Source organism: Pygoscelis adeliae, unplaced genomic scaffold (genome assembly GCF_000699105.1).
Source record: "Pygoscelis adeliae isolate BGI_AS28 unplaced genomic scaffold, ASM69910v1 Scaffold356, whole genome shotgun sequence".
NCBI lineage: Eukaryota > Metazoa > Chordata > Aves > Sphenisciformes > Spheniscidae > Pygoscelis > Pygoscelis adeliae.
This window is the reverse complement of record NW_008824949.1, coordinates 1,335,154-1,346,236: the sequence shown is the minus strand read 5'-3', so window position 1 is coordinate 1,346,236 and position 11,083 is coordinate 1,335,154. Positions and strand designations below refer to the sequence as shown.

At 50.1% G+C, this 11,083-nt stretch overlaps 1 protein-coding gene across 3 annotated transcripts in view; it reads left to right on the top strand.

Annotated features, from left to right (window-relative positions):
* Nucleotides 1-11,083, top strand: part of SLC8A3 (solute carrier family 8 (sodium/calcium exchanger), member 3) — a 98,262-nt gene that overhangs the window by 69,597 nt on the left and 17,582 nt on the right. For 2 of the 3 annotated variants that reach the window (XM_009325589.1, XM_009325588.1), the window contains exon 2: nt 4,171-4,274. In XM_009325589.1, coding sequence (XP_009323864.1) covers nt 4,171-4,274 — 104 coding nt within the window. Of the gene's footprint in view, nt 1-2,677; nt 2,785-4,170; nt 4,275-11,083 lie in introns of all 3 variants that reach the window. The other variant, XM_009325587.1, reaches the window with a different exon arrangement.

The following is an 11,083-nucleotide window of genomic DNA, read 5'->3' as shown; positions in this document are numbered from 1 at the left end:
GAAGGAAGGAGAAGGAAGGAGAAGGAAGGAGAAGGAAGGAGAAGGAAGGAGAAGGAAGGAGAAGGAAGGAGAAGGAAGGAGAAGGAAGGAGAAGGAAGGAGAAGGAAGGAGAAGGAAGGAGAAGGAAGGAGAAGGAAGGAGAAGGAAGGAGGAAGGAAGGAAGGAAGGAAGGACGGACGGACGGACGGATGGACAAGAAAGTTGCTGTATGAAAGCAAACTCAAATCGTGTGCATGCATAATATTCGTTGCATAAAGCCTTAGAATAGCTTTGTCGTGATACCTATGCTGGCTCCCAGGAAACAAGGTCTGTGGGTTTTTTTCCAAATTTTTGCAGACAAGCAATACTGAGTAATTTGGAGCTCCTAGAATGGAAAAACCATAAGCAATGGTAATTATGAATAGGATTTTAAAAAGCAACCCATGTTCAGGAGGCACTGACTGCTTTTGAAAATCCCACCTTCTGTTTTGTAGTATATGAGCAAGGAAAAGATCAGAGCTATGAATCAGCTGTAGGTTTAACTCAGCAAATTGAACAAGCTTTGCAAAGTACCAGAGGCCCAGACAACATCTTGTTCAAAAGCCAAATTCAGTCAACATCTCCAAAGAAAATGCAACAAAATCGTCGTGATGAAGACTTAGCCAAGCACCAACATTGACACCAGATATATAATTTAAAAATCCTACGTCCTTCAGGCTGGATTAGCAGAGATTGAAAGGGTCTGGAGAAGGGAAAGGAGGCTTGCTGGCATTAGCGCAGGATATAGGTAGAACAAGCACCGGCAAAAATAAAGCTGATTTATCTTAAAAAGAAGAATTAGAGGTGATTTTTCTTGCATATTCCTGCACTGATGGATATAGCAGAGATTGTCCAAACTCTTCCCCCTATCCTGTATACCATCATCTGAAAGACGGGGTTTGGGACCAAGCCAAAAACAAGAGCCAGCAAAGGGAATGGGATTTCCCTAGTCAGAGTGCAGGAGCAGTTATGACTTGAGAGTCAAATTGGAGGAGGGCTGGATAATTTTGTGGTCATTAGTGATATCAGTAGGAATGCAAGCTGCAGCAATGACAGTTAATCAGCCATCCTATTCTCCGTTGTGAAATGGTGATTTTCAGGGGGCTGCTGGCAGTAGCAGCATCCCCAGGATGGGGATCGCAGCAACCCCAGGATGCAGGGATGGACTGCTCATCCTCTGCAGCGCTGTGGGATCAAAGATACTGGGTATATTTAATGCCAAGGGCTACCGGGTGAGGCACATAGGGATTTGAAGCTTGGGGCTATTTTTCCAGATTCTGTGATTGCCAGTCCTGCTTTTCTCCTCCTTTCCATCCCCAGCAAAGACCGGTTGTGCACAAAATGCACCAGGGACTGATCTGAACATCGAGGATGGGCAGAGAGCAAGGGCAGGCCGTAGCCGCGGGGCCACGTGTGGGCACAGAGCTGTGGGAAGTGGAGGTCATTCACCGGCAGGAGGGGCAGCTGGCCTGGTGGCTCTTGGGGGCAGTTGTTTTGGGGTAAGAGAAATGCTTTTTAAGTGGAACTGACTTTTCGTTTAAAAAATACAGTTCCAGCTCGGAGTTGGGGCTGACTAGAAGTCCAAGAGCCCCGAGATGGCAAGTGCATGTGCCTTTAGAGTGGTTACCTTTATACAAGCATATAATTGTATGTGCTTGTCAGTGCACATGCAGATAATGTTGCATTTAAGAGGGTGTGAGATCAGCCCGGAATAAAAGCGCCCATCCCTTCTGTCACGAGTGAGGGATGAGACTGCATGAAGACTTGCAGCCACCAAGAAAGCGAGGGGAGCACAGGGGTCATTTTCAGCCCGCAACAGTCAGTGCAGCCCTGGCTGGAAGGAGGTGGCGCATTGGCAGAGCCTTCAACTCATTTCCCTTGTTCTGTTTGCGTGCAAAAGCCGAGGGACGGTGACCGCTGCATAAGGCATGTATTTGCTGAGAAAGAAACCATGGCACAGTGAGCTTTTCTCTTCTTTTCCTACAAAATGCTCCAAGAACTCGTAAGAAATTTGCGTAAGGAGAGACAGAGGATGTGCTGCTCGGCTGCTCCAGCAGCTAGCACCTCTCAGAGCAGGCTGATGAAGCTGTCCCTTCGGCAGCTGATGAACTCACATCACCTAGGGTTCCCTCTGATGTGAATTATATCAGAGCTGCAGGTTGCAGGGTTTCCCCATGGCCCGTGCGGCGAGCGGGTGTCTGCCTGGCAGGTGGGTGTTGCCAGCAGGGAGGCAGCAGCACGGTGCCTGTGGGGTGTGTGTGCTTGTGCGTATGCTTTTGCATGTGTGTGTGTGTGGGGGGGGGTCGGGTAGCAGGGTGAGGGAAGCCTGCTGGCCATCAGACCTCATTGCCCGCCCGCTGAGCTGTGTGCTGGCAGCTTGTGAGCCCCTTGCTGGTTTGCTGGGGGATCAGAGCTATTTTTATCTAACTTCGCTTTGCACAGTGTGGCCTGTCATCATGCCTTTGGGTTAAACAGAAAATTGGCCATTGTCACTTGCAGGAGTGGGGCTTTAGCCTTTCTCAAGGGCCATGTTGAACTTGTCCAGTGGGTGAGAAAACTTTGACTCTCTAATGTCCCCATTCAACTCTTTACCTTCCTCCACTGTTGCTTCTCTGTTCCCTTCTCCCCTTTATGACACTTACTATTTTTCCGTCCACAGCAAAACAGTTCACATCAAGGTAATTGATGATGAGGAGTATGAAAAAAACAAGAATTTCTTCATTGAGCTGATGAGCCCCCGCATGGTGGATATGAGTTTACAGAAAGGTGTAGTACTGGCCCTCCAGACTAACATTAACGTTATTCTTTCCTCTTCTCTTCCATCTCCTTCCTCCTCTTCTCCTTTTCCTCTGATGTCTCTCTGTCTCCAACTGCTCTGCCCTAAACACTGCTGTGCGCACATACCGTGTCACATGGTACCCATGGAGGGAGAGTGATGCTGGGGCCAGGGAGAGGCAAAGTGGCAAGGGAGGGCAGAGAGAGAACGATGGAGAGCAGTCCCGCATGTCCATATTTCTGTGGCGGCTTGAGAGGGACCTTCTGCCATCCCCACTGGAGAGTCCAAGCAAATTTTGTAGTGTCAGCGGGAAGATGCTGGCTAGAAACACATCCAGCATCTCAGGAGATCATCGCCCAGCCCTGGTCCTACGGGGTGTCCCAGTCAGACCTGTGTTAGAAAAAGACAGGAATTGAGGCCTGGCAGAAAAACAGCTCCTATAACTTCTGAGAAGGACTCGGCAAAGGCTGTGCAGCTCCCGGTCCGGTTGCTGCAGAGCAGCTCTGGGAGCAGGAGATGAGGGCAGGGAGGAGCTGACGCCCCGCTTTGGTTCACCTGAGGGCTCACAGGAGCTGTGTGCATTGCAGGGATGCTGGAGGGAGCCAGGCGAGCGAGCTGGCAGCAGGGAGAAGGGGCCAGCCCCGCTCCAGTGCCCAGGGTATTTCCATTTGAGCCCCGGAGGCATTTTAGTCCCATTGTGTCCCCCGCGAGGTCCCAGCAAAGCTCTCTGCTCCCGCTAATGCTGCTTGGGGAACAGGTCAGGGGGAAGAGGCAGATGCTACCGAGGAGAAAAAGCAATAAGATGTGCCATTTTAAAAATGGAAATTAGAACTATCAGCCTCCTTTGCAGCTGACAGAGCTGTAGCCTGCTGGCAGAGACCCACCTCTACCCCACTGGGGAATGTGTCTGTGAGTGCCCATCTCTCTCTTCTCCTCAGGCTCCCAGCCCAGAGTCCCTGCAGATTTATTATTAATTGTGAGGGTTGCAGAAGCAATTGATCTTCCAGCTAAAATGCAGTGGGTACCCCAGGGTGGTCCCTGGTGATTTCCAGGCAGCCGATACCTTTTCCATTACCATGTGACACTGAAAAAAATGTGCTGCAGAAGTCGCCTTCCACTAACCATCAGCAAGGTCCTCCTCCCCCTTTCCCCTCCCTCCTCACCCCCTTGCCAGCCTCCTCTCCCCCTAACACCCTCCCGCTCCCCAGGGAGCAGCTGCGATGGAGGCCCCGTGTCCAACAGGCAGGCCGACGCGCACCGCCCTGCCGGGGAAGGGGCTGTGTGCCAGGAGCCCACACCGCCGCTGCTGCTGCTGCCGCCTCGCCTCTGGCCGGCCGACCCGCTGTACACGGTTGTCTCTCTTGTTGTCCCTACAGGAAGACCGTAAGGGTTAAGATAGTAGATGAGGAGGAATACGAAAGGCAGGAGAATTTCTTCATTGCCCTTGGTGAACCGAAATGGATGGAACGAGGAATATCAGGTGTGAGATCCTTTATGAAAAAAATGAAAAAAAGAAAAAAATCAGAATCGAGTCTCCAAACCCCAAATCCAGAAAATATAATCCTCTTTCTCCTCCTTCCCCTCCCTCCTTTTCTCCTCCTCCTGTAGATGGATCAATTCTCTGCCCTCCTGTATTCTCGCTCTCACTCTGTTTCGGTGTCATCTCTGCCTTTTAGAGCCCAGCTTACTTCTGATCCTCCTTTTGTGCAATGCTTGAGCCTTGGAGGCTGTATTATTTTGATTGGGTTTCCTTGTCTTGATCTGGTTTTGTTCTGAACACACTTTTGCTGTTCTCCCCTCTCCTGCTCCTTTGCCAGGACCTTGGGGAATGTGAAAGGCAAGAGAAGGGAGTAATGCATGGCTGCCCCTTCGGTTCCTCCTGTATGCCCCCCTGTCCTTCCCTCTGTTGTTGCCTGCCAGTGGCATTGCCTTGGTGCTCTTGGGTCCCTATGAGGCGCAGTGAAAAGCCCATGGGAGAAGGGGGAAGGTGTGAGGTATCTCGTTTTGCTTTTATTTTTAAAAATGGTTTTCCATGTATTTCATCTGAAAACACCCTTAATGTGTCGCAAACAATCACAGCCTGTTTGTGTAGAGCATGTGGAGCTCTGCTGAGGTCCTGCTTCATCAGCAGTGAGACCCAGGATCTCCCAGCAGAGCAGGATTATAGTGGGAATAAACCCCGATTTATGGCCGTGCCTTGCCTAGGTGTGTCTTTGTCCTTGTCCTATACGTGTTTGACCCCTTTGTCACTGAGCGAAGCTTGCCATTGGCTTCACCAGCTTTGGGGTGGCCCGGGAGGGCCAAGCTTTAAACAGAAGCACTTTACAGAAGGGAATTCAAATCCACCTTCTGGGTGCCTCTACACACGTAGAGACAGACGTGTGTGCCCACGGGCTTATTTCTGCTCCCATGTGCTGCTGCAGGTGATGGGAACACCTGGCGGTTGCCCGTGCATCGCACAGCTTTCCCTTGCTGAAACATCTCCTGTCTCTTATCTGGCCAGCACAGCAGCTGCCCTCTGAGCAGTCCGAGCTCCCATGCACGGCTCTGCAGGATGATCGGGATAGATACAGCTTGCATTAGCATGACAATGTCATATAGCATCCGTGGATTTGTAAAATGTAAACTCAAAGAGGATTCATAGTTTAATGCCATTAGACCATCTCCTGCAGCCTGCAGGCAATGAGGGACATTAGGTTTCACTGTGTGCCGAGCACAGGCCCTCAGGTTTCACTGAAGTCCAACTGCCCTTGAGCGGAAGCAGTGACCAACCTGCCATATCCCATGGGGATACGTCCTAGCATTTAATTGCCCTCCAGGGTGTAGACGTGAGCACGGCTTCTAGGTAGAAGTTGTCTGGCCTCAGGTGAAACCGCTAGTTATTTTCCTACTTTTCTCCATCAGATGAAAGAACTATATAGTGTGCTGTACCTTCTGTGTAGGTACCTGCTCACTATAGCCATATTACACTCAGATTTCTTCTTGGAAGTTTAAGGAGATTAAGCCCTTTGAATCTGTGTCAGCAAAGTCTTCAGCCCTAGAAATCACCCTGGGGTCTCCTCTCCACATGTGCCCCTTCCCCATCCACGGGGCTCCCACCACCATCTCACCAGGTACAGGAGGAAAATCACCTGCCTCTGGCTCTCTTCTGCTTATGCACTTGGTAGTTTGGAGCATCACACTGAAGTTTCTGCTCAGTTGTCTGCTCTCTGAGCCCTGCATCCTTTTCTAAACCAGTGAGCTTCAGGATACAGACTCAGGATCAGGCTGACTTTTGTGAAGTCCTGCATTTCTTTTTCCCGTACAGGCCATGTTGCATCTGGCTGAATAACAACACGTTTGAAAAAAATCCAAATAGCCCTTAAGGTGGTTCAGTTGTAAAATGTCCTCATTATTGTTAGGACCATGATGCCAGTTTGCCACATTGTGGGTGTCTCATTTACACCAGCATCAGGTGGAGTCAGTGGGACTGTCTGGTTTGCAACAGGCAGAGAGGAGATCGGAGCTGGACTACATGATCTGCAGCACAGAGCCTGCAGACCAGCCGCTTCCCCCGCCGGAGGTGAGGGCACACCCTCAGGTGGACCCTCTTTACCCAGAGGAACTGACGGACCATGCCAAGGAGGAGACACTGAGCCCTGGTTGGCCTCATTAGAGAAAAGTCAGAGCGAGAGCACCATGGTTTTAACATCTAAAAGGCGGGAGATTAAAATGCATTTGTAAATGTTGCTGGCACAAGGTGGCACAGTCGCTACACTAATTCCAGGGCATCTGGAAAGATCCTCAGCTCCGTAGTGCTTCACGCCGTGGCATCTCCGACGAGCGTACCTTGTGCCTGGGATGAAGAATAAGGAGCTACGCGAGGCTTTCCCGTGCAGAGCATGTCGCCAGCAGCCTCACAGGGCGCAGGTGTGAGCAGCTGGCTCCCAGCGGAGAGGAGGCAGCCCGGGATGCGCATGGGCTCACACACGCTTGGGGAGGCATGCGACCTGCCGTACAGTGTCAGGAAGGGACACTCACGCTGACTCCCGCACACATGTTCCTGCCGTCATCGCGCCGTCGCAGGGGCAGAGTTCAGATGGTTTATTTATTGCAAAGCACACGCAGAACCAATACAGCCCCGCGGGCTGCAAGGCCAGCACAGCCGCCTCGGTGCAAACGGGCCCCCGTAGCGCTGCACGGATGCTGCCATTGCCCCGCACCCACAGCCGGGGGGAAAATCCCAAATCGCAGCTGCCTAGCTGGGACTTCACTTGGTTTTGTTGCGGTGATGAATGGGCCCCCATGTGACTCACATGGCGAGGGCAAAGCACAGCTCCTGCCTCTCCTGGGAGGTTCAGGCTGGGTTGCTTTTGATGAAGAGTCTCTCTGGGTTTTGGCTACCCACTCATTTGTTTCCAGCACTACAAAAGACATGGTTTTCTTGACGGTGTGTCCTCATTTTGTTGTTACTCCCCACTTAGCTCTGTCACACTGAGCTGGTGCCCAGGGTGCTGTAGGAGCATCGGATGTTCTCAGATGGCTCTTCACAGTGTCTTCAAAACATCTCTTCTGACCCTGTTGGGAGCAGGGCAGTGTTGGGTGCCGCAGCTGACTGGCAGTTGTGTTTGGAAGTAATCTGCAATCCGGGTTGCACAGAGACAGCCAGTCTATCGCAGTCGTGCCTGCACTATCACAGCTTCATGCGAGGGCCTGCACTCACCCCAGGACCTCACCTTAAGGACACAAGCTAGGTAGCAGTGATGAAATCAGTGATGAAAAGTGGTGCCCTGAAGGGCAGGCAGAGCTAACAGCAGGGCCAGTGATCAGGGGAATAGATGTGTGCTTCTCAAACCAGCCTGGGGCAGAGTTTGGATGGTTTATTTTGGATGCAGAACTTGGTCTGGAGCCCCATGCTATTAAAATCCCCTGGGCTATCCCTGAGGGTATCCACACTGCTGCTGGCTGCGATGGCAGCAGTTTCTGATAGGCACGCAGCGAAAGAGCATAGCAGGCGGGAGCAGGGTTTGCTACCATATGGTTGATTTGCATTACTGGCTGCGCTGTCCCATACATGTGCCGGTACAAAGCAGTCACCACCAGTTAAAGGAATGTCTGCTTGCCCTGTCCAGAGCTGTGGGGTAGAGGGGAATGACCTTGTCTTGGGCTGCACAATTAGGTGAGGCTGTGTATCTCCAGGAGGGTCTCTGTGAGGGCCAGAGCTCAGCAGAAAATTCATCCTATTGCTCTTGCTGTTTGCACCTGCGAGCGCCTTACCAGGGAAAAACATCTCTACTCAGGAAGGTACCTCTGTGGTCCAAACATGAATTCCTGTCTTCGGGTTGCTCAGGGCTTACACAACACATAACAGTCACTGAAACAGCCTTTTGACTGAAACGTTTTGCATCATCTGCAGATGCTGCTCCTCACTGTTCATCCCCAATTATATCAGTCCCGTGCTGCTTTGAGCCTTGGGGCACTCAGTTGTTAACCCTTGCCATAAGGAGAGCTCACCACTTACTCCTGTTCTTTACTTTCCCCCTATGTAAATGTTACATCTGCAATACCAAACTTTGTCTTGCAGCCCATTTATTCTTTTTCACCAACTGCTTTCTGCAGCTGGAGTTTTTCAAAGCCTTTCTGATCATCCAAACAAATCACATCAAGTAGTTTTACTTTAGCAGCTCTTTTTGTTGATGTGCTCCAATAATTCAAAGAGATGAGAATAGATCTGAGATGGGTATCTTGCCAGCCCGGTCTGTGATGAAGACCGATACTGACTCAGTAGTGGCATATCAGATGCAAAGAACACTAGCAAAGATGGCGCTTGCCGCAAGCCGGTTATATCGAAGTGAATGAGTAAAAAGAAATCAGAGGGAGACTCCCATTCTTTGCTTGGCAAAGACGGTAAATGCTGCTTTTCTCTACCCTCCTGGACATTTCCCAGGTTTCCTGGTTTTTTTGTCTTCTCTGTTTTTAAGAAATTAATCTGAATCCTTCTTGTCTCACCTTTCCTCTGTATGTGCGGTCACGTAAACTGAATCCCTGTCTACTGGGCACTGCAGGGCTTTGAAACCTCCCAGCACCCTGAGCCACCTTTCTGGCCATCCTTTTTTCAGCACCTTTAAGTGTTCCTGCGGTGAAACGAGTCTTTTCCTTTATGACAAGATGCTGTCTGTTGATTTGACTCTTGCTCTCATAGCAGCTCTGGTATCGTGTCAGCTCACAAATCGGACCGAGGATTTTGCTGCTGTCAGCCCAGCAGGATTTTGGAGAAATACTTTCTTCACACATTAGCTTTCACACTTTGTCTGCAGTCCTGGATTACAGGAGAAGAGCTTGCTTCGCTTTCCCTGGATAAAGTCGGTCTTCTGCTTAAATTGTGGTTAACCTTGGTGTTGATGGAGCCCAAATGGCAAGTGAGGCTACTTCGGTAGCAGGTAGTGGTGAAAACAGCATTTGGAAAATTATGTTTCATGAGGGTAATTGGGACTCTGCTTGTGGCACAGTGGTGGAAGGTCAGGGCTGGTGTGTGAAGGCTGAGTCTTGAGGGTTGCGCTTTGTAAAAGGGACCGACATTCTTCATGCAAAATTTTGCTTCAGAAAGCATGTCTCCCACAAGATACGACTTCACTGGAAACTGGAGCACAGATGGCTAGCAAGCACTATTAAACAGCTTGCTGGCATGGCCTGGCTTGGGAAGATTTTGTCTGAAGTCCTCTCAGCCCTCCCAGCACAGAGTCAACTGGTGTGGACAAATCTTATAACACATCTCCTTTTAATCAAGTGTCAGCATCCCTGATGGGAAAGCTTTGTGCCCCAGAGGGAGGATGTGGCTGGGAGTCGCAGAGTAAGGATTAAACTGCAAAGGAAGAATTGATTCCTAGCATGGATTGATCCAGCAAGTTATCTGTATCAAAATATTGATGAAATGATGTGACTCAGTACAAAGGTCCGTGCCTGGATAAGATAAGCTGCATCGATAGGTGAGCAACACGTGCTGCAGTTTTCTGAAGCGTGGGCAGATGCTGAGAAACTCCTTCTTCTATCAGCTGCTGATGGGAATAGCAAAGAAATGTTAGATTGCTGTTACCTCCTTCCCGAAGGTTTAATAATTTGCTTGCAGCTCTATGATTAAGCTGAACGCTGCTGATTCTCCTGACGGAGAGAAGTCTCTTGGAGTCTGCAAGAGCTTTGCTATTGACTTCAGTAATAACAGCATTCAGGTTAATGCTGCAAAATCTCTGCCTTGTTTAGCCTATAAAAAAAAATGTTTATAGCTCTTCATAATCCATTAGGGAAACAGTTTGCTCACCTCAGTGAGCAAATCTGGAGGCAGAGCCTGTGGACAGTTATATCTGGAAGATGGGGGATCCCTACCTGGGGGAACTGAGCCCGCGGTTTGCCTGGTCACTGAGCGCCTTTGGGTGCGCATGAGGTGCAGGCAATGTGTTCTCCATGCCTTTTGCTGCCGGTGACTGCCCTGTTGTGTGGCTGAGGGTCTCCTCAAAATCCAGCCTCCTCTTCCTCATTTCAGCTTACTCTGTAAATCCCAGGCCTTTAACAAGGATCCTCTTATCTACACAGTGGCTTCCTGAAGTCTTTAGGGATATTGATTAGAAAAGGTTTATGTTAATGAAGAATGAGTCCAGAATAAAACATGCAGCGTGGTCAAATATCTCTCTGAGGTAAACAGCAGAAAAAGGTATTTCACTGTTTAGAAAAAGGCTGGGACACACATTTAGCATGGGATTTACAGGATTGCCCCATTTCTGGTCTGCTCCCATCCCAAGCCCAGTTCCTCTTGGTTTAACCTTCTTTGGCCTCGCTAGAGTTAAAGCAGGAGGGACTTACTGGGAGAATGAAGAGCCGCCCACTGTGGGAGAACATCAGGTTTGAGACCAGCTAAGGCACCTGAAGGTGCACAAGTCCATGGGACCCGATGAGATCCATCCGCAGGTCCTAAAGGAACTGGTGGATGAAGTTGCTAAGCCACTATCCGTCGTATTTGAGAAGTCGTGGCAGTCCAGAGAAGTTCCCACTAACTGGAAAAGGGGAAACATAACCCCCATTTTTAAAAAGGGAAAAAAGGAAGACCTGTGGAACTGCAGGCCAGTCAGTCTCACCTCTGTGCCTGGGAAGATCATGGAACAGATCCTCCTGGAAGCTATGCTAAGGCACATGGAGGACAGGGAGGTGATTCGAGACAGCCAGCATGGCTTCACCGAGGGCAAGTCCTGCCTGACCAACCTAGTGGCCTTCTATGATGGAGTGACTATGTCAGTGGACACGGGAAGGGCTACAGATGTC